The sequence below is a fragment of the Microcaecilia unicolor genome, chromosome 8, assembly GCF_901765095.1.
Source record: "Microcaecilia unicolor chromosome 8, aMicUni1.1, whole genome shotgun sequence".
Classification (NCBI taxonomy): Eukaryota; Metazoa; Chordata; class Amphibia; order Gymnophiona; family Siphonopidae; genus Microcaecilia; species Microcaecilia unicolor.
This window is the reverse complement of record NC_044038.1, coordinates 191,016,307-191,038,677: the sequence shown is the minus strand read 5'-3', so window position 1 is coordinate 191,038,677 and position 22,371 is coordinate 191,016,307. Positions and strand designations below refer to the sequence as shown.

The 22,371-nt window shown below is 46.1% G+C and overlaps 1 protein-coding gene across 2 annotated transcripts in view; it reads left to right on the top strand.

Moving 5' to 3' along the window:
• The window catches only part of TPX2 (TPX2 microtubule nucleation factor), a 255,700-nt gene extending 235,439 nt beyond the window's left edge, over nt 1–20,261 (top strand). For both annotated transcript variants that reach the window (XM_030212702.1, XM_030212701.1), the window contains exon 17: nt 19,820–20,261. In XM_030212702.1, the coding sequence (XP_030068562.1) occupies nt 19,820–19,930 (111 nt within the window). In that variant the 3' untranslated portion in view covers nt 19,931–20,261. The remainder of the gene's footprint in view (nt 1–19,819) is intronic.
• Nucleotides 20,262–22,371: the final 2,110 nt, after the last annotated feature.

Here is a 22,371-nt window from a genome sequence, read left to right as displayed (position 1 = left end):
GGAGTTCCATCTTAACCAGTCAATCGTCTTGCCAACATTCTTTCCCAGACCGCATACCCGCCCTGCTGAACGTCAGTTGCACATATTGGACTGCAAGCGAGCGTTGGCCTTATATCTGGAGCGGACACAGCCCCACAGACAGTCCGCCCAATTGTTTGTTTCTTTCGACCCCAATAGGAAGGGGGTCGCTGTCGGGAAACGCACCATCTCCAATTGGCTAGCAGATTGCATTTCCTTCACTTATGCCCAGGCTGGGCTGGCTCTTGAGGGTCATGTCACGGCTCAGTGTTAGAGCCGTGGCAGCATCTGTGGCCCACTTGAAGTCAGCCACTATTGAAAAGATTTGCAAGGCTGTGACGTGGTCATCTGTCCACACATTCACATCACATTACTGCCTCCAGCAGGATACCCGACGCAACAGTTCGGGCAGAATCTGTTTGGGGTTTGAATCCAACTCCACCCCCCTGGACCCGGTTTTATTCTGTTCAGGCTGCACTCCCAGTTAGTTGTTCTTCGTATGTCAATTTCTGTTATGTCCTCGCCGTTGCGAGGCCCAATTGACCCTGTTTGTTCTTTTGAGTGAGCCTGGGAGCTAGGGATACCCCAGTCGTGAGAACAAGCAGCCTGCTTGTCCTCAGAGAAAGCGAATGATACATACCTGTAGCAGGTGTTCTCCGAGGACAGCAGGCTGATTGATCTCACCTACCCTCCCTCCTCCCCTTTGGAGTTGCGTTTTTTTCCTCATTTCTTTGCTTGTCATTTAACTGAGCGGGAACGGTCGTGCACGGGCAGGAAGACGGCCGCGCATACGCGGTGGGCGTGCCCTGCGTGCGGGACCTTCCGCAAGATTTTTCTTCCTGTTTGAGGGGCTGCCATGGACGTCAACCCAGTCGTGAGAACAATCGTGAGAAAGATCTAGGAGATTCCAAGGGGCAGTGGCTCCTGGAGGATAGACCTAGGTCCTGGAAGGCAGGTCTGCCCAAAGCTTGGTTTAGAGAGTCTAGGCGTTACAGGCCGGGCCATGTTGGGTCTTTTCAGAAGTCCTGTTTTGCTTCAAAGCCTCAGCCTTTTTACGGAGCGCGCCGAGCTGCAGCCTCATTGTCCAGACAGCAACCAGCAAATAGACTTTCCCAATGATAGGGGCCCTGGTCCATCCCCTGCCGGTCATCGGGGGACGCTTGTCCCTCTTCCTGGGGGAATAGACCAGGGTAACGTCCGACAAATGGGTCTTGGAAGTCATCTGAGATGGTTGCAAACTTGAATTTGCTCGTTTTTTGGCAGGATTTGTTTTTGATTCTCCTTGCAAAGGTCTGGCCAAAATGAGAGTGGTTCGACAGACCCTGGAAGACTTGCTTCAGCTGGGTGCAGTCTGTCCACAATCAGAGGTCGGTCAGGGATGTTATTCCATTTACTTTGTCGTTTCCAAAAAAGGTGGCTCTCTCTGGCCGATCCTGGACCCCAAGTGTGTAATCAGGGCACTGCAGGTTCGCAATTTTCGAATGGAGACCTTGCGATCCGTGATTGCGGCAGTGCAGCCAGGGGAGTTTTTAACTGCCCTCGATCTCAGAGACTTATCTTCACATCCCCATTTGGCCTCTCTTCAACATTTCCTCGGTCTCCATTTTCAGTTCCAGGCCATGCCACCACTCCACAAACTTTTTCCAAAGTACTGGTGGTCGTAGCAGCCTTTCTTCAAAAGGAGGGGATATGGGTGCACCCCTACCTGGACGACTGGCTCATTTGAGCACCCTCTTATAGTTTGCAGGCAACGAATCAAGTGATTCGCCTCCTACAATCCCTAGGTTGGGTCATCAATTTTCCCAAATGTCACCTAATTCCATCGCAGTCCCTGGAGTATCAGGGCTTTCTGTTCAACTTTCGGGCAGGGACGGTGTTTCTCCCGTCTGCTCGCAGTCTTCGGCTGCAGACTCAATTAAGCAGCTTGTTGCAGTCCCTGGCACCGAGAGCCTGGGACTATGTGCAGGTGTTGAGCTCGATGACCTCCACCTTGGATGTGGTCGCATGGGCCCAGAGTTGTATGCGGCCACTCCAATTACATCTGCTCAGCCGGTGGTCTCATCTTTTGGAGAACTACACGATCAGGATTCCGTGGTCTCCCAGGTCAAAGCAGAGATGGGCTGGTGGTTGGTCCCAGAGAAACTCCTCAGGGGCCTCCCATTGGCCACTCCAGAATGGGTGGTTGTGACAATGGATGCGTCCCTGTATGGTTGGGGGGGCACACTGCCTCAGTCGGACAGCCCACGGGACATGGTCACCGGTGGAAGTGACTTGGTCCATCAATCGCCTGGAACTGACGGCTATTCGCTTGGCTCTACGGGAGTTCCTGGTCCTGATTCAGGACCGTCCGGTGCGTGTTCTCTCCGACAGTGCGTCAGCGGTGTTCTATGTGAACCATCAAGGGGGCACCAGGAGTATGCTGCTGGCACGGGATGAGGCTCAGATTTGTCTCTAGGCGGAAACTCATGTGTCCCTCCTTTCAGCGGCCCATATTGCTGCTACTACTACTACTTAGCATTTCTATAGCGCTACTAGGGTTACGCAGCGCTGTACAAGTTCACACATGGGGAAGGACAGTCCCTGCTCAAGAGAGCTTACAATCTAAAGGTAACAAACTATGTAGTCAGTGTAGTCAGTGTATCATGAATGGGGAAGGTGGTTAGGCGCCAAATATTGCGGGTCTGCAGAATGTCCAAGCGGACTTCCTCAGCCGGTATAGTCTGGATCAGGGGGAATGGGAACTATCTCCCTTAGCCTTCGATCAGATAGTCTCCAAGTGGTATTATTAGGAAAGGAATGGAAAACAAAAATGAGGATGTTATAATGCCTTTGTATTGGTCCATGGTGCAACCGCACCTCGAATATTGTGTTCAATTCTGGTCGCCGTATCTCAAAAAAGATATAGTGGAGTTAGAAAAGGTGCAGAGAAGGGCGACGAAAATGATAATGGGACGACTTTCTTATGAGGAAAGGCTAAAGCGGCTAGGGCTCTTCAGCTTGGAGAAAAGGCGGCTGAGGGGGAGATATGATAGACGTCTATAAAATAATGACTGGAGTTGAACGGGTAGATGTGAAGCGTCTGTTCATGCTTTCCAAAAATACTAGGACTAGGGGGCATGCGATGAAGCTACAATGTAGTAAATTTAACACGAATCGGAGAAAACTTTTCTTCACTCAACGTGTAATTAAACTCTGGAATTCGTTGCCAGAGAATGTGGTAAAGGCGGTTAGCTTAGCGGAGTTTTAAAAAGGTTTGGATGGCTTCCTAAAGGAAAAGTCCGTAGACAGTTATGACAAGCCCCTCTCTTCATTCCTTACTGACTTCGACGCTTGGCTCACCGTCTTTCTTGATCCCGCAACTCCATCCCTCATTCTTGGTGATTTTAACATTCACGTTGACAACCCATCCAACTCCTACGCTTCTAAATTCCTCTCTGATATCCTCCTTTAACCTCCGACTATGCTCTACCACCCCTACTCACCATGATGGCCATTGTCTCGACCTCGTTCTCTTCTCTTCCTGCTCACCTTCCAATTTCTGCACCTCAGTCCTTCCTATCTCAGATCATCACCTAATCACCCTCACACTTCATCACCCTCCCCCTCAACCTCGCCCAACTATAACCACGGCCTTCAGGAATCTCCAAGCTGTCGACCCCCCTACCCTATCCTCTCACATCTCCAATCTTTTCCCTTCCATCTCGTCTTCTGAATCTGTCGACACGGCTGTCTCTACCTACAATCAAACTCTCTCCACTGCTCTGGATACCCTAGCACCATCTGTCTCTCGCCCCACTAAGCGCACTAATCCTCAGCCCTGGTTAACCCCTTGCATCTGTTACCTTTGCTCCTGCACCCGATCTGCTGAACGACTCTGGAGGAAATCTCGCACCCTGTCAGACTTCACCCATTACAAATTCATGCTATCCTCCTTCCAGTCCTCCCTATTCCTTGCCAAACAGGAATATTATTCTCAATTAACCAATTCTCGTGGCTCCAACCCTCGTCGCCTCTTCGCCACCCTCAACTCCCTACTTATAGTACCCTCCGCTCCCACTCCCCCCACTCTCTCCTCAAACACTAGCTGACAACTTCTGTGATAAAGTGCAGAAGATTAACCTTGAATTCACTTCCAAGCCTTCTCCTCCCTGTGACTTCTTAACCCACTCCCTCAACCAACCTAACCCGGCCTCCTTTTCCTCCTTCCCTGAGATCACCGAAGAGGAAACTGCTCGCCTTCTTTCTTCCTCTAAGTGCACCACCTGTTCCTCGGATCCCATTCCCACCAATCTGCTTACCAACATCTCTCCTACAGTTAACCCCTCAATCTGTCACATCCTCAACCTCTCTCTCTCCACTGCTACTGTCCCTGACACCTTCAAGCACGCTGTAGTCACACCACTTCTCAAAAAACCATAATTTGACCCCACCTGTCCCTCCAACTACCGCCCCATCTCTCTACTACCCTTCCTCTCCAAATTACTTGAACGTGCTGTCCACAGCCGTTGCCTTGACTTCCTCTCCTCTCAGGCCGTCCTCGACCCGCTTCAATCTGGCTTTCGCCCACTACACTCGACAGAAACAGCACTCTCTAAAGTCTGCAATGACCTATTCCTCGCCAAATCCAAAGGCCATTATTCCATCCTCATCCTCCTCGACCTATCCGCTGCCTTTGATACCGTCAATCATAATTTACTTCTTGACACACTGTCCTCATTTGGGTTCCAGGGCTCCGTCCTCTCCTGGTTCTCCTCGTATCTTTCCCAACGCACCTTCAGAGTATTTTCTAATGGCTCCTCTTCCACCCCCGTCCCGCTCTCTGTTGGGGTTCCTCAAGGATCTGTCCTTGGACTGCTTCTCTTCTCGATATACACCTCTTCCCTAGGCTCGTTGATCTCATCACATGGTTTCCAGTACCACCTCTATGCCGATGACACCCAGCTTTACCTCTCCACTCCCGACATCACAGTCTAAACCCAGGCAAAAGTTTCAGCCTGCCTTTTTGACATCGCTGCCTGGATGTCCAACCGGCATCTGAAATTGAACATGGCAAAGACTGAGCTCCTTATCTTTCCACCCAAACCCTCTTCTCCTCGTCCCCCACTTTCCGTCTCTGTTGACAACGCCCTCATCCTCCCCGTCTCTTCAGCACGCAATCTCGGAGTCATTTTCGACTCCTCCCTCTCCTTCTCTGCCCATATCCAGCAGACAGCTAAGACCTGTCGCTTCTTCCTCTATAATATTAGCAAAATTCGCCCATTCCTCTCTGAACAGACCACCCGAACCCTCGTCCACTCGCTCGTTACCTCTCGTCTTGACTATTGCAACCTTCTCCTCGCTGGCCTCCCGCTTAGCCACCTATCCCCCCTTCAATCTGTCCAAAATTCCGCCGCACGTCTTATCTACCGTGTGAACCGATACTCTCATATCACCCCTCTCCTCAAGTCGCTTCACTGGCTCCCAATCCGCTACCGTATACAGTTCAAGCTTCTCCTATTGACCTTCAAGTGCACTCAATCTGCTGCCCCCCATTACCTCTCCACCCTCCTCTCCCCCTATGTTCCCACCCGTAACCTCCGCTCTCAGGACAAATCACTCCTATCTGTACCCTTCTCCACCACTGCTAACTCCAGACTCCGCCCCTTCTGCCTCGCAGCACCTTATGCCTGGAACAGACTTCTCCCTGCCCATTTTCAAGTCCTTACTCAATGCCCATCTGTTCTCCCTTGCTTTTGGCGCCTAACCACCTTCCCCATTCCTGTTACCTACACTGACTACGTAGTCTACCGTTAGATTGTAAGCTCTCTTGAGCAGGGACTGTCCCTCCCCGTGTTTAAACTTGTACAGCGCTGCGTAACCCTGGCAGCGCTATAGAAATGCTAAGTAGTAGTAGTAGTTATTAAATGGACTTGGAGAAAATCCACTATTTCTGGGATAAGCAGTATAAAATGTTTTGTACTTTTTTGGGATCTTGCCAGGTATTTGTGATCTGGATTGACCACTGTTGGAAACAAGATGCTGGGCTTGATGGACCTTTGGTCTTTTACAGTATGGCAATACTTTGTACTTATGTGCTTCAGAGGTCGTCTTTACTGCACTTCCATCGCAGCTCACCCAGACGTGGTGCGTTTTCTGAAGGGCGTGAACCACTTACAGCCGCCGCAAGATCCCGAACTGGAACTTGAATCTCATGCTCAAAGCCATGCATCGGCCTCCCTTCGAACCTTTGGTGACTTTAACCTTAAAGGATCTTATCTTGAAGTCTGTCTTTTTGGTTGTTATTGCTTCAGCCAGGCGGATTTTCGGAGTTACAGGCATTGTGCAGGGATCCCTTTCTTCACTTAGGCAGGGGTGTCCATCTGGATGGTTCCTTCTTTTTTGCCTAAGGTACTTTCACGTTTTCAACTTAATCGCTAATGTTGCCGGCCTTTCATAGGGAGGATTACCGACTTTAGGGCTCTTCGTTGTCTGGATGTCACGTGCATTCTCCTTTTGTATCTGGAGGTGATGAATTAGTTTAGGCATTCGGATCATCTTTTTGTTCTTTTTGCAAGTCTCAAGAAGGGTGATATAGCTTCTAATGCCACAATGGCCTGCTGGCTAAGAGATGTGATAGCTTTGGCGTACTTGGTTATGGGGAGGTCTTCTCACTTACACATCCGGGCCCATTTTAGTGGGGCTCAGGCTTCTTCACACGCGGAGTCGCGAGCGGTGTCTCTGGAGGATATTTGCAGGGCAGCCACATGGGCTTCGACACATACTTTTATCAGGCATTATAGAGTGGACGTGGCAGTGCGTCAGGATGTGGTTTTTGGTGTCTGTTCTTACAGCTGGGTTGGGATTATCCCACTCTACTTGAGGACTGCTTTGGTACATCCCACAAGTCTCTGGATTGATCTGTGGGACACTATGGAAGGAAAAATTGTTTCTCATCTGATAATTTTCTTTCCATTAGTCCCAACAGATCAATCCAGAGGCCTGCCCTACGTTTTCAGCTATTGTTGGGTTTTAAGTTATCGTTTCTTCAGGGATTACTTCGACTGGTTTATTTTAAAAATAAATTTTAAAAAAGACAATTTTTGAACAATGTTTAGATCTGTTTGTGATGTTCTCCCACTTCAGCAGTTGAGATTCTTGCATATGTATATGAAGAGGCAGGAGAGTGTGTCAGACTTGTGAATCCTTGTGCTGAGTAGAACACTGATGTGCCCTAAAGACGAGGAGGCCCGGGTCCTGACTCCCGCCGTTCCCCAGAGGTTGAGCCCCCTAGGTGCGGGTGACCAGCAGGACTTATGGAATCAGGGACCTGGTCAAGCCCAAAAGGCAGGCGGCAAGCACAGAGGAAAGACAAGGTATGCGCTGGGTCGATAGGCCGGCAGCAGGCACGAAGAGTAGTCCAGGTAAGCGCTGGGTCGGTAGGCGGGCATCAGGCACAAAGAGTAGTCAAGGTAAGCGCTGGGTCGGTAGGCGGGCAGCAGGCACAAAGAGTAGTCCAGGTAAGCGCTGGGTCGGTAGGCAGGCAGCAGGCACAAAGAGTAGTCAAGGTAAGCGCTGGGTCAACAGACAGAGGTCAGAGACAACGTAGATGGAATAATAACACACAAGATCGCTGGAGCAACCTACCGGAGTAGAAGCCAAAGCAACAAATGGAACAGGAAGGTCAGCTGAAATAGTGCTGGTGTCTGACATCAGCAGAAGCCAGCAGGGAAAGGGAAAGCAGCCATAGGGCAGGGAGGAGAAGGAAAGATAAGCAGCTGCCCAATGGGAGAGCAGCCAACGGGCAAAGAAGCAGCCCATAGGGCAGGAGAGATGAGTCAAGGAGGCAAGTTGCGTGAGCAGCCAACCTCGTTGGGGCAGGAGGCAGGACGGGCATCAGGACCACGCCACCCAGGAACACTCCGACGCGCAGCAACCAATCTCAGCCGGGCAGGAGGCAGGACGGAGCATCAGGACCACAATGCCCAGGAACACCCCGATGCGCAGTGCATGCCAGTACAGACAGCGGGGCCCCAGGAGTTCCGACGCGCAGCGCCGTGTCAGTCTGGCAGAGAGAACACCGCGCAACCCGAGAAGGCTGCCGGAGTACAGTAGGAGACGTGACAGTGTATGGCTTCATCTTCTTCCACTGCTTTGGTATGGTTCATACTGAGGTTGAAATGGCTGCACATGACCACATATAGCAGACCTCTGAAGTTCTCTCTATGTCCACCTGCTGGTAGGGGGACATAACCCACAAGTCTCTGGATTGATCTGTTGGGACTAATAGAAAATTATCAGGTGAGAAACATAATTTTTCCTTCCTCCCACAAATATCCCTCATCCCTCCCACAAATATCCCAAGTAGTTAAACGCTCCTTCTACAAACTATGACATCCATTCTGTTCACTCTCTACTTCTTCCAACAGCACTTAATTTATTAATTTACTCTTTGGTCATTTCATAACTAGATTATTGTAACTCCTTGTATAAAGGTTTTCAGGTTAAGCATTTTCAGATTATTCAAAATACAGCCATTCATCTAATTTCAAACTCGCATAAATATAATCATGTTACTCCTTATCTTAAAGAGGCTCACTGGCTCCCCATTACTCACCATATTAACTTTAAACTTGTTTTGCTTGTTTTTATAATCTTTTCCGTTATCTTATTCCTTATAGTCCTGCACATGCCCTTAGATCTGCCCAGCAAAATAATTAGTGATACCAAGCCATCACAAAGTAATTCACAAGCACACCAGACATGTTATATTTAATGTACAGGGGCCATACCTGTGGAACTCTCTTTCTCTTTGCCTTCAAACATCACTTACCCAATTCAAAACTGAACTTAAAAAAAAAAATATATATATATATAATGTTTTATTACAAATATAATTCACTTTTTATTAAAGTTTGTGTATAACACACCAATAAGAACATTGCCTTGTCCATTTATTAAAACTGAATGAAACAATCATTAAAACTAGAACAATAACAATCCAGAAGGAAACTGCAACAAAGCCCTCTCTTCAGAATATCAGTAGATCCTTAAACAGAAAAAAAAATAGTTTTTCCTTGCATGTTTCCTGTTTGTCCCTTCTACCTGTACATCATGATAAGACCCAGTCAAAGGAAAAAGGGGAGGGGAAGAAACTATTTGCTAAAGGCATATGGGTAGCAAGACAACTAAGGAAAACAGGGAATCAATGAAACAGTAAAATAGTAAAATCCAGGGCATGGTTAAATCAGTGAGAGTCCCCAAGTAGTAGAGTCCGAGGCAAGAAATGTAAGTAGCGGCTCCCATCTTCTCTCCCACTGTTTCAGATGTCACTGTAGTATCGCTTGAAACCTCTCCCCCTCAATAATGTAATGCAATTTCATAATCCAGTCTAGTACTGCGGGAGGGTGTGGACGTTTCCAGTGCATTGCTATAACCAGTCTGGCTGCTAAAAGTAAAAATGAGAAAAGGTGTGTTCTGTCCAGAATTTGAATCATGCCACCTGTCTGTATATGCAGCAGGGCCCAGTTCGTAGCTACAGGTATAATTAGTGGCAGATAGGCGGTTGCCAACCATCCAAACTGCATCCCATATGTGTCAAATTTTAGCACAGTCCCACCACATATGCCGGAATGTACCTGGTGCTCCGCACTGTTTCCAACATAGAGAGGTAGTCCCAGAATTGATCTTGTGCAGTTTGGGCGGGGTAATGTATACGCTACGCAGGAGCTTATATTGCAAATCTTGGTGAGAAACTGCTGTAGCCACTTTTCTGGTAGCCAGGGTAATCCTTTCCCATTGATCTTCCGAAAAGGATCAAGCCACTTCGGCCTCCCATTGTTGGTAAAATGGCACCGGAGGATCGACTCGCCCAATTAGTAGTGCCTGATAAAAGCGAGAGATAATGCCCTTCGAGTTAGATGACTTTCACATTGTGAATTCTGTAGGATGCAGCCTCGGAGTGAAGGCAACCTGATTGGATCACAGGAAATGAAGAAGCTGGTTAAGAGCAAAAGGGTGCGGGGGCACTGTGCAATGATCCATAATTTGAGTCCTTGTGAGTAGAGATCCATCCCATAGAATGAATCACCCAGGTGAGCCCATTAGCCTGCAACCAGTCAAACCTGGCGCCACAATTCTGGTTCGGAAAGAATATGGAGGAAGTTTGAATATCCATCAGGGGAGACAGTTCAGGCCGGATTCTGCAGTACTTAGTGATCCATTGCCAAACCTGCATAGTGGACCCAGGGATGGAATAGTCGGAGAGAAACTGAAACATATGGGATTAAACTTGTTTAAAGATACATATAAATGAGTTTTCACCTATCAACTAGACATGCCGGGAGATACTTTGGAAGACACTCCCTCTTGTCCTTTCCCTCCCCCTTCTATCCTATCAATTATTGTATCTCTCCCCACTGCCCTACACAGTCGTGCCTGGTTCTTTCTATATTTGTTTTAGATTGTAAGCTGCCATAAAGTGCTCCAAAGGGCGGGATAGTAAGTTAATAAATAAACTTGATCCAGTTTTTCGAACAGCTGGGCTAGATAGTCTCGCCAAGAATCATCTTTCTCCTCAGTCCCTGGAATATCTGGACGTGCAGTTCGATACTCAGGCCATGTGTTTCTGCCCTCGGAGAGGGTTCTTAAGCTGCAAAGTCGGATCCAATTTCTACTTTCAGCTTCCGCTCCTTGATCCTGGGATTTACCAGCAGGTACTGGGGTCCGTGGTGGCGACGTCTCTGGAAGTGGTCCCACGGGCCAGTGCGCACATGCAGCCCTTAGTCTTCTTAGTGCAGTGGTCTCCCCAGAGCGATGTGCTGGAGAGGCATGTGCCCCTTCGGGGGGTGGCATGATGCAGTCTTCAGTGGCAGCTGCACATGGACAAATTGGAGAGGGGCATGAGTCTGGAAACTCCAGCTTGGATAATGGTAATAACCAATGCGTCTCAGTGGCTGGGAGAATCTTTTCACTTGTCAGAATTGTTTTGCCAAGTTATGATCACTGGAGCTATAAAAAGTTTCAAACTTCAGCACCACATCTATAGTACCTCCTGTCCGTGGTGTTTTCATCAAGCATTTTCTGGGTGTCACACTGGAAACATCATCAAACCAGGCAGTTGATTTCACAGTGCTTGTTTGAGTAACAGAGCTACCTCGTGGTTCTTTCAACTCCTGTAGCCAGCTCTGTGTCCTTCACCAGGTTTCACTGTTTACTTTCCACACACTACAGATCTTAGCTTGTGGGGTACAATCAACTTCCTACTTAGGGACTGGCAGGCTATAGTACATAGAAAAATGTAGGCAGATAAAGACTTTCCATTACATCCCAAGGATCAGTCCAGACAAATGGGTGGTGACCATCCACCAGCAGATGAGATAGAGAACTCTGAGTTGTGCCTCATAAGCTCCTGCGCTTAGCAACCAAGCCATTTTTTTTGTGTGTCAACCTTTTTTATTGATGATTTCACCTGGTAACACATCCATTAGAGTATATACATAAGTTGTAAAACTGTCGGTCTTATACACATTAATCTTAAGTTGCTATCAGTTTTTGTAACAGTACCCTCTCTTATCCCCCCTCCCCCCTTACTACCTTCACTTTTGCCATGCACACTGAAAGAAACAATAGTCAGCATGTTACATTAAACTCAAACCGTAATTTCCAATAGTAACACCTTACGTTAGCAACCAAGCCATTTTTTATCTCCAGCAGGCAGGATAGCAGCTCCTGTGCACTATAGTGACTTCTGTGTGGCCTCCTGTCCTGCTTGCAAGTTCAGTTGAGATTGAGGTTGAGAATATCCTGTGCCTCGGGTGTAAACCTAGTGGTCTAGGTCCCTACCTGCTCCCCTGTTGCCACTTTCTACCTCTTCATCTCAGTCTTCCTTTCTGTTTTTCTCCTGCCTCTACTTTAAAAAAAAAAAAAAAAAAAAGCAGCTACTGCAGTTCATTTTGAAAGTGCTTGTGCTGTGGGACGATTGTGGGGCTTCAGTTTCTTGGAGGTCACTAGACTTGCTGTTTTCTGTGAGTATATTTATTTTTCGCTATGTCTGAACCTATTAAGTCTTGTGCATGCTATGAGGGTAAGCTCTCAGCTACCGGTTCCTTCATGCTTTGCTTTACTTCTGTGGACATGCTGCTTTTGCCTACTTTGGCCATCAGTACTCAGTCTCTGGGAGTTCAAGCTGACCCTGCTCCGATGGCTGTTTTGGCGGGCTCAGCACCAACAGATCTAGCGCTCCGCAAGGCTTTGGCAGCCATTTTGTCAGCGGTTTCCTCACCTGCTACCATGTTGGTTTTGTGGGGGTAGAAGTCTCTGTCCTGCCATTTTCGCCTGAATTTGTTCTTTTAATTATATCAGGCATTTTTATTAAAGTCAGCTCAAGCTGCCTTTTCTTCTTTCCCTCACGTTGCTTTTGAGGAGCAGCTTCCTAAGAAGCGAAAACTTTCCGTTTCACAGGATTTAAAGACTATTCCTCCTTGGGACAGAGGAGGTTTTAGCTGTGTATTTTGACTTTCCTAGTTGTGCTGATGGCCATGACTTGGACATTTCAAAGGCAGACAGGGGTGATGATCCCGCTATAGCTAGTCTGTTTTTGAGAGCGGAGTTGCCGTTGTTGATCACAAAATCTATACAGGCTTTAAACATTTATTCCTCTGCTTCTCAGTCCTCTGGTCCTGATCCATCTATTACGTCAGGTACTAAGAGACCCCCTGTATCTTTCCATATTCATGAGGCTATGCAGGAGCTTATTGCAGTACAGTGGGGAGATCCATAATTCTAACCTCTGGGTGGCTCACGCTATGTCCAAATTATATCCCCTTCTGCCATCTGATTTAGAACAGTTTATTCTGCCTAAGGTGGATGCCCTTATTACGGCAGTTGCTAAAAGTACCACTGTCCCAGTTGAAGGCAGCACTGCATTAAAAGATATGCATGACCGCAAGCTTGAGACTTCCTTGAAGCTTGCCTTTCAATTAGCTTAATTAAATTCTCAGGCAAGAAGCCCTTTTCTGCTTCCTCAAGAACCTCTCCTTCGCAGTCCTCGCAATCATGGGGTCGAGGTTCACTCCTCATACGTAGAGATATGGGTGTCTTTCCCGCTTTCACAAGGAATGGACCACCATTACTGCAGACGAATGGGTCCTTGATAACATTCTCCATGGCTACAAGCTAGAATTTTCAAAGCCACTCTGCAGATCTTTTCATGCTGTCCCCTTGTGGCAGCTCTGCTACGAGTCGGGCAGTGCTAATTACCTTAGCCTCTTTAAGGCGACTGGAGGCCAATCAGCCCGTTCCTTTGGCAGAGAGAGGCACTGGTTGATATTCGATCTATTTTGTGGTCCCAAAGAAAGAAGACTGTCTTCACCCGGCTGTGGATCTCAGAGGGGTGAACATGTCTCTTGAGTGCTGCACTTCTGCATGGAGACTCTTCATTCTTTCATACCTCAGTCCAGCCAGGTGAGTTTCTCGTGTCATTCGACCTCAAGTAGGCTTATTTTCATATCACAATTTGGCCTCCTCACAGGAAATTTCTCTGGTTTGTGATCCTGGAAGATCATTTTCAATTCAAGGCCATGATTTCTGCACCTCGCACATTTTCAAAATTTATGATGGTGGTGGCAGCCTTTCTTCATTGGCAAGGGATCCAGGTACATCCTTACCTGGACGATTTGGCTAATTTGGGTGCCGCCTTATCAAGAGAGGCTTCACAGTACACAGACAGTCCTGTCTCTTCTTTCTGTGCTGGGTTGGGTGGTGAATTACAGCAAGAGTCATCTCGTCCCCATCCAGACCCTGGAGTTTCTGGGCGAGCTCTTCAATACCTAGGCAGGCGGGGAAGGTTTTCTTGCCTCAGCATCATCAGCTCACGCTTAAACAGCAGATTCTCAGGCTTCTCTCTCTTCCCTGCCTGTGGGTGTGGGATTATGGTCACATTCTTGGTTCTATGGCGGCAGCTTTGGGTGTTCTGTCTTGGGCGAAGTTCCACATGCTGCACCTACACTTGTCCCTGTTGAGCCAGTGGTCTCGGGTCTTGTGAACTTACTACCAGTTGGTGCCGTGAACTCCTCAAGCCAGACAGAGTCTGACTTGGTGGCTTCTTCCTGTACACATTTGGGCAGGGTGCCCTTACACACCAACTGGGAGAGGTGATCAAGTAGACAAACGAAGAACCAGACTTCCAGTTGGTGTGTTCTCACCTCTGATGCCAGCCTCTTTGGATGGGGAGCCCATTATCTCCTCCACTCTGCACAGGGCTGTCCAGAAAGCTCTACTAGCCTTTGTGCCTCTTCTTTTCAGGAGGCCAGTTCACGTGCTTTCGGACAATGTCACAGCCATGTTTTACATCAACAGACAAGGAGGAACAAAAAGTGCATATCTAGCCCATGTGGTGCATCTTCTTTTTCAGTGGACAGAATTGAACATTCCAATGACCTCAGTGTCTCACATAACAGGTTCACTGAACTCGCAAGCAGATTTCCTCATCAGAGTGTCTCTGGACCTGGGGGAATTGCACAGGATTGCACGTCATCCTGGGAAGGTCATTCTTGTAGCTCCGGACTGGCCTAGACATCCTTGGTTTGTTGACCTTATCTGTCTTCAGATTGCTCCTCGGTTGACTCTTCCTCCACAGACAAGCTTATTGAACCAAGGTCCAGTACTTATGGCAGATCCCTCTTGCTTTGGTCTTATGGCCTGGCTCTTGAGAGTGCAAGAATGAGGAAGAAGGGTTACGTGGATGATGTTATTACTACCTTTCTGCAAGCCCAAAAGCGGTCCCTTTCTTAATTCTAGTGTGGAGAACTTGAGAGCTTGTCTGCACAGAATGGTGTTTCTCCATTTCATGTTTCCGTGTCTCAAATTTTATCCTTCCTTCAGGAGGGATTCAAAAAAGGCTTGGCTGTAAATTTGCTCAAGATTCAGATGGCAGCGTTGGCATGTCATAGAAACAAGATACAGAATGCCTTATTGGTTGCTTACCCCGATATAGTGCAATTCTTCAAGGGAGTCGCTCGTGCGTCCCACTCTCCGCAATATTTGTCTTCAGTGGAGTCTTCAAGTGGTTCTTAAGGCTCTTCAGTCAGCCCCTTTGCACCCCTTCATTTGGCAACAATCAAAGGTCTTACTTTAAAGGCAGTGTTTCTAGCTGCCATTTAATCAGCATGGAGAGTCAGAGCTTTAAGCTCTCTCTTGCAGGAATCCCTTTCTCCACTTTTATGACTCAGGAGTTTCCATACAGACAGTTCCGTCCATTTTGCTGAAGATTGTATCGTCTTTTCATGTCAATTGGACTGTTTCTTCCTTCTTTTTCCAGAGAGGTCTATTCTGCAAAATATGCTTCCCTGTGACTGAATGTGAAGCGTGTCCTTATGCTACCAATGATTTCAGGCGGTCTGATCATCTTGTTCTCTTTGCGGGACCCCGGAAGGGTTTGCCGGCCTCCAAAGCGACACTGACTCAATGGCTTAAGGGGGCTATTTCTTTGGCTTGCATTCTGAGGAGTAGATCTGCTTCAGTGCACACTAAGGCTCATTCTACCAGGTCTTTGGTGACTTTTGGCAGAATCTAGGGCAGTTTTGTTGGCAGAGATCTGTCAGTCAGCGACGTGGTCATCATCTTATTCCTATGTTAATCATTACCATTTGGATGTGTCTGCTCGAGCAGATGCTTCCTTCAGGGCCACAGCTCGCTCTAGGAATATATAAGTACCTCCCCTCTTAAGGATTGCTTTTGTGTACACCCCATTTGGACTGATCCTTAGGACATAATGGAAGGAAAAATTAGTTATCTGATAATTTTCTTTCCTTTAGTCCCAAGGATCAGTCAGAGCCTGCCCTTCTATGATGATTTAGGTTTTTCCGGGTTCTATGCAATTTCAGGTGTTTGTATTGTTCTGGTTCCATTATTTCTAAGGCACGTGTTTTGCCCTTTATTTCATAGCTCTTTTTCTATCTAGAGGCTGGAGTTTTTTTGTCTGGAAGTCACTCTCTTTCACTGCTTTGTTATCGAATACTGGCTTGGTTGCTAAGTGCAGGAGCTTATGAGGCACAACTCAGAGTTCTCTACCTGCTGGCAGATGGTCACAACACATTTGTCTGGACTGATCCTTTGGAACTAAAGAAAATTATCAGGTAATTAACTAATTTTTCCATATGGCCTATCCATGCAATATACTCTTCCTATCACTCCCTTAGAGATCCTATATACTTATCCCAAGCTCTCTTGAATTCAGATATTGTTTTTGTTTATACCACTTCCACTGAGAGGCCATTTCATGAATTCACCACCCTTTCATCAGGTTACTTCTGAGTCTGTCCCCATTCACCTTCATCCTATTCCTCCTCATTCCAGAGCTTCCTTTCAATTGAAAGACTCTGCTCCTGTGCATTTATGCTGCATAGGTATTTAAATGTCTCTATCATATCTCCCCTTTTCCCGCCTTTCTTCCAAAGTATACATATTGAGATCTTTAAGTCTGTCCTTGTAAGCTTTGATAAAGACCACTGACCATTTTAGTAGCCGCCTTATATCCTTTTGAAGCTGTCTCTAGAATTGTATACAGTATTCTAAATGAGGTCTCACCAGAGTCTTATATAGGGGCATCATCACCTCCTTTTTCCTATTGGCCATTCCTTTCCTTATGGACCCAAACATTCATCTAGCTTTCGCCTTTGCCTTTTCTACCTGTTTGGCCACCTTATGATCATCACATACAGTTGCACCCAAGTCCCACTCCTCTTTCGTACACAAAAGTTATTCACCCTCTAAACTGTACCATTCCCTCAGTACCTGTACCCTGCATTTTTTTAGCATTAAATCTAAGCTGCCAAATTCCAGACCATTCCTGTAGCTTCACTAAGCCCTTCCTCATGTTATCCACACCATCAGGAGTGTCTGCCCTATTGCAGATTTTGGTCTCATCCGCAAAGAGGCAAACCTTACTAGACAACCCTTCAACAATATCGCTTACAAAAATGTTAGAGAACCTGCCCAAAAACCGAACCTTGCTGCATACCACTAGTAAGATCCTTTTCCTCAGCTTCATTTACCACGATCCTCTTGTCACCTTGCACTCAACCAGTTCCTAACCCAGTTAGTCACTTTTGGGTCCATACCAAGAGAACTCAGTTTTATTAGTCGTCTATGTGGAGCAGTGTCAAAGGCTTTGATAAAATCTAAATAACACTACATCTTGTGCTTTCCCTTGATCCAACTCTCTGGTCAACCAGTGAAAGAAATTAATCAGATTTGTCTGACAAGAGAAGCCATGTTGCTTCAGGTCCTGTAATCCATTGGATTCCAAACACTTTACTAGTCTCTCTTTTAAAAGCATTTCTATTAATTTACTTACCACAGAAGTCACACTTAGTGGCCTGACGTTCCCATCCTCTTCCTTACTTCGCTTTTGTGGAGAGGGACTACATCTGCTCTTTTCCCATCCTCTGGGACGACTCCTGATCCTAGAGGAGCATTGAAAAGGTCGGCTAGTGGAGCCACTAGAACTTCCCTAAGTTTCTTCAGTACCCTCGGATGTATGCCATCCGTCCCTGTCACCTTGTCCACCTTTAGTTTAGCCAGCTCCTCATGAACAAGAATCCTCAGAAAATCGTTCAGGGACTACCACCCTTCCATTCCTGTTTGTGATTGTCTTCTGCAGTCCTGTTTCCAGCCTTTCAGCTGGAGGAGGTTGAGCTCTGGAGAACAGTAAGTCCCAGGCATTCTCCCAGCCTCTATTTCTTCAGCTGGTTGGGCTCGTGGATCCCTGCCAACAATGCTGCATGTGTAGGTTGAAAGTATGGCTGGGACAAGTAGTAGCAGCACAGACTTTCCAGGCTAGATTCAGCTCACAAGCCTTATATTTGATATCTGCAATATATACAGTAGTGGGCATGAGGTAAACAGACCGCCCAAATTTTATTATTCTTGCAGTTCTTACACCTTTTCACTCTTCCCGCCCATCCTACCAAACTGACTCAGTCTGGATCTAGACAGTGGAGGCTGCAGATGGCAGAGATCATACTTTTCTCTGGCCTAGCAGCTTGGAAATGATAGGAGGGGAAAATTAAAAATATAGAGGGTTGAAATGGAAAGAGAAGTAGATGACAAGCAAATGTAAGAATCAGATGGAGAGTTTGAAGGCAGGACATTTGGAGAGAGTAAGTCTTAAGCTGTAGAGGCCACTGAAATCAAATGAGTGGTGATAGATGGAAGGAACGAAACTTGTTATAAGACAAAGTTAGAAAACCACCAAAAAGATATTTAGACAAGACAAATAAGCATTTAGATATTTGCAAGAGAGACAACCTCAAAGCTAGGGGAAGGATTAAGACTTTGAAGTCATATAGGTCAGTGTTTCCCAAGTCCAGTCCTGGAGTACCCCTTGCTAGTCAGGTTTTTAGGATATCCACAATGACTATGCATGAACTTGATTTGTATATACTGCCTCCATTATATGCAAATCTTTCATGCATATTCATTGTGGATATCCTGAAAACCTGACTGGCAAGGGGTACTCCAGGACCGGACTTGAGATAAACTGATGTAGGGTTATATAAGAATTAAGGGAAATGGGACTTGATATACCGCCTTTCTGAGGTTTTTGCAACTACATTCAAAGCGGTTTATGTATATTCAGGTACTTAATTTGTACCAGGGGCAATGGAGGGTTAAGTGACTTGCCCAGAGTCACAAGGAGCTGCAGTGGAAATCAAACTCAGTTCCCCAGGATCAAAGTCCACTGCACTAACCACTAGGCGGCTACTCCACCTAGGGGAGGTTTCGTTGCATGCAATATGGCAGATGCTGGTATTCAACCTAGGGTGGATAGTGGTTTTGTAAACACTGGCTGTGGGCAGATTAACCACTCTGGTCCATAACTGGGTACTGGTGCTGAATATCCAGTTGACCAGCAGCCACTGGAAGCCATGTAGTGCTGATGTTCAGCAGTAGTACCCAGATAAGTCTGAAAGATTAGGATAGCCTTTTCTGCAGTCCAGCTTGCCCAGGTATTTTTCTTGGCAATTGGTAGTGCCTGAATAACTTCTGGCTTCACCCCCAGACAGCCCTGGTACTGCCCTGATAGCACCGGGATGGTCTGACCTGATATTCAATGACACTATCCAGTTAAATACTAATGAATATCAGGGAAGGACCTGGTTAGTGGAATTTAATCAGGCAGCAGTTGCTGTTCAGTTATTAGCCAATATTCAGTGGGACTTAATTTTATATATTTCAAAAATTGATATTCCTTATCCTACTAGACCTGTCCACACCAGTGGGTTATATCCCCCCAACAAAGCAGATGGAGGTAGAAAAAAACAATTTCCAGTGACATCACCAGTAAGGTGCAGCCTGGAGCTAGTCAGTATATATCTAACAAAGCCCATAAAAAGAAAGAAACACCCTATAGGGTCCTTCAAAACCTCTGCCAAATAATAATTTTTAAAAAACCCAGAATCAAACAATTAACCAATCTAAAGCCATGTAGGAGGTCTGGGGGAAATGGACTTGGACCACGATGCCTCTAAGCAATCAATAGGGACTCCCAAACCCATGTCTTCTGGCCTAGCAGGAGTCAAGGAAAGGAAATTAGCAGGTAAGAATAAATTTCACCTAATTTTTAATTTAAAAAAAATGTGTATAATGAACAGAAAGCACTGATGTACTTTTTTTTTTAAGCTGTACATAAAATAACATGTTTCTCTTACAGTAAGGAATTATATTTGTAATTTCATGCCACCCTTATGTAGTAATGCAAACTTGGACTGTATGTGTATGAAATGGGTTCTCAAGCTGATATGGTCTTTCTTCTCTTTTCTAGGTTCATAAGGCGCAACCAGTTCGTAAGTACAAGAGTGTTGAGGTGAAGGGCAGCAAGTTGCCTCTGACCATTCCCAAGTCTCCTAACTTTTCAGACAGATTTTTGTGTTAACATGCACCAGTCATATAGTTTCAGCTTTCTCATTCCATGGGTGATAAGTTTGCTTGGCTACCACCAGAAGGTTTTAGGATGTTCCTTCCACCCCCCTCCGCCCGGACTTCCTGTAAAATGTGTTCTTGTACAGCGTATTCACTTTATGTATACTAAGAAGAAGGAATTTCCTTGGCCTATTGGATATAGTGTGAATATTAACTGTAAAACAAAACGTAGTCAAGTCACATGGTGTGCTTGTTGTCACCATGAAGTTTTAAGAGACTCAAAAGTAAACAGATTTGTGTGGCTCCTTTGCACAGCTGAAAATATTTACCTTGTAACCTTTTTAATAAAACATTAATAAAATATTAAATCTTTTCCTAATGGAGTCTTGCAGTCCTTTTTTTTTTTTTTTTTTTAACTTGTTAAATTTTGAATATGTTGGAAAATGAAATGCTAGTGCTTTTATTTGGTGATCTAGTTTGATAATGCTTTCTTTCAAATGGACTGAAGATAGCTGCTGGTTTTCTGGTACACAGGTGTTATTAATGGGGTTATTCATTATGTATTTCTCCTTGCTAGTAAAATAGGTCTTTACGGTGAATGTTGTATGAATATATAGGTACCATTTTGCCATGTCGTTATCTGACAGCTCTGTTTCACATTTGCAAAGAAGGGAAGAAATGTAAAATGACAGCAGATAAAGACCATATGGTCCATCCAGTCTGCCTGTCCACACCAACTATCCCCCCTTCTCCCTTAGAGATCCTCTGTGCTTGTCCCATGCTTTCTTGAATTCAGATACAACCCTCATCTCCACCGTATCCACTTAGAGGCTGCTCTACATATCCACCATCCTTTCCATAAATATTTCTGAGCCTATCCCATTTTCATTCCAGAGCTTCCAGAGGTCCATTTCCTGTGCATTTGTGCCACAAGGTCTCCATCATATTTCTCCTCTCCTGACACTTGTAGGTAGATAAATATATCTATATTTATTTAGAGATCTTTACGTCTATCGCTGTATGATTCATGACCACAGACCATTTTAGAAGCCACCCTCCAGACCAACTCCATCCTGTTCATAACTTTTATGTACTCCATATTAGGTCCTAACCAGAGACTTATTTATACAGAAGTACTATCAACTCCTTTCTCCTTCCTGGCTATTCTTCTCCCTATGCACCCCATTCATCATTCTGACTTTTGCCATCACATTTTTTTTACCTCTTTGGCCTCCTTAAGATTGTCACCCCCCTATACTGTACCGCTGTTGGTTTTTTTGCCTTTACTTTTTGATTTAGTATTAAATCTTAGCTGCCAAATTCTATCAATTTATGGGCTGAAGCCAGAAGATGGGGAACCTTTCTCCACAGAAACCTCTGTGCCATCACTTGATGGGGGGAGAAGATTGCAGCTCTTATTTCACAGGTCACCCTGCATATTATTGAACTAGCTGCAGAGGAGCCGTTGGAAGAGAACCCTATTCTTAAGGGGGTTCAAAAGTGCCCCACCCCTGACTATTCCTTAAGGCAGTCAAATGTGCTCCTGCCAGAGTGCAAGACCCTGGATGAAGTTTTGAAGTGGTTCAAGCTTCTAGCCAAATCTTTCCCATAGAGGACAGGGAGTTCCTGTTTGGTAATTTCCATGGTTTCAGTTGGGACCCGCAAAATGTATTTGGATGTAGCTCAGTGAGTAGCATTCAGGTACAGTAGGTATTTCGCTGTTACTAAAGAACTTACAATCTAATTTTTGTTCCCGAGTTAATGGTTTAAGTGACTTTGTCCGAGATCAGAAGGGGTAGCTGTGGGATTTGAATCCTGTTTCCCTGGTTGTCAGCCTCGTACCACAAGGCTCCTCCTTCACCATTGTAGTGGATGGCAGCACAGTGTTTAAGGATGTATGGGACTGGAGAACTCAGGCATTGCTAAAACGCATTTTTGCCTTGTTGGCTGTGGCAATTTAGGTGTTAATCTGTTGTTAAAATGCCTCCTGGGGCAGAGAAGATGGTGGCGGTGTGTTGAGGCATGCGAGGATCTCCTGCAGTTTTTCTTTCTATGTTTCTAATTTTCCTAAAGGCTCTGAAGTGCCGAGATAAGATTCCAACCTACCCTGCTCAACAGAATTCTGTGGGGTTAGCTCAGCAAAACATCCAATGCTATGCCCAGCTGCTTCCTCTTGATTTTCGGACCAGTTCTCTGCTGCAGTTGCTGTTGATGGAGCAATGGCACTGCCTGGAGGAGGAAATGTTTCCAGCCCAGGTTCTTACATCACTCCTGATTCCTCCGATTTGACCCCAGAAGCAGTAGCAGTTGTGTGAGTGGCACCCGCAGGAATAACTCTGGAGGTCCAGGAATAGTGTTTGGCGCTAGGAGAAGATCAAATGGTCTCCGGAGGAGATGAAACTGCCCTACAGCAGCCAGAACAGAGTGATGTGGCTCAACATTGGTGGTTGTTAC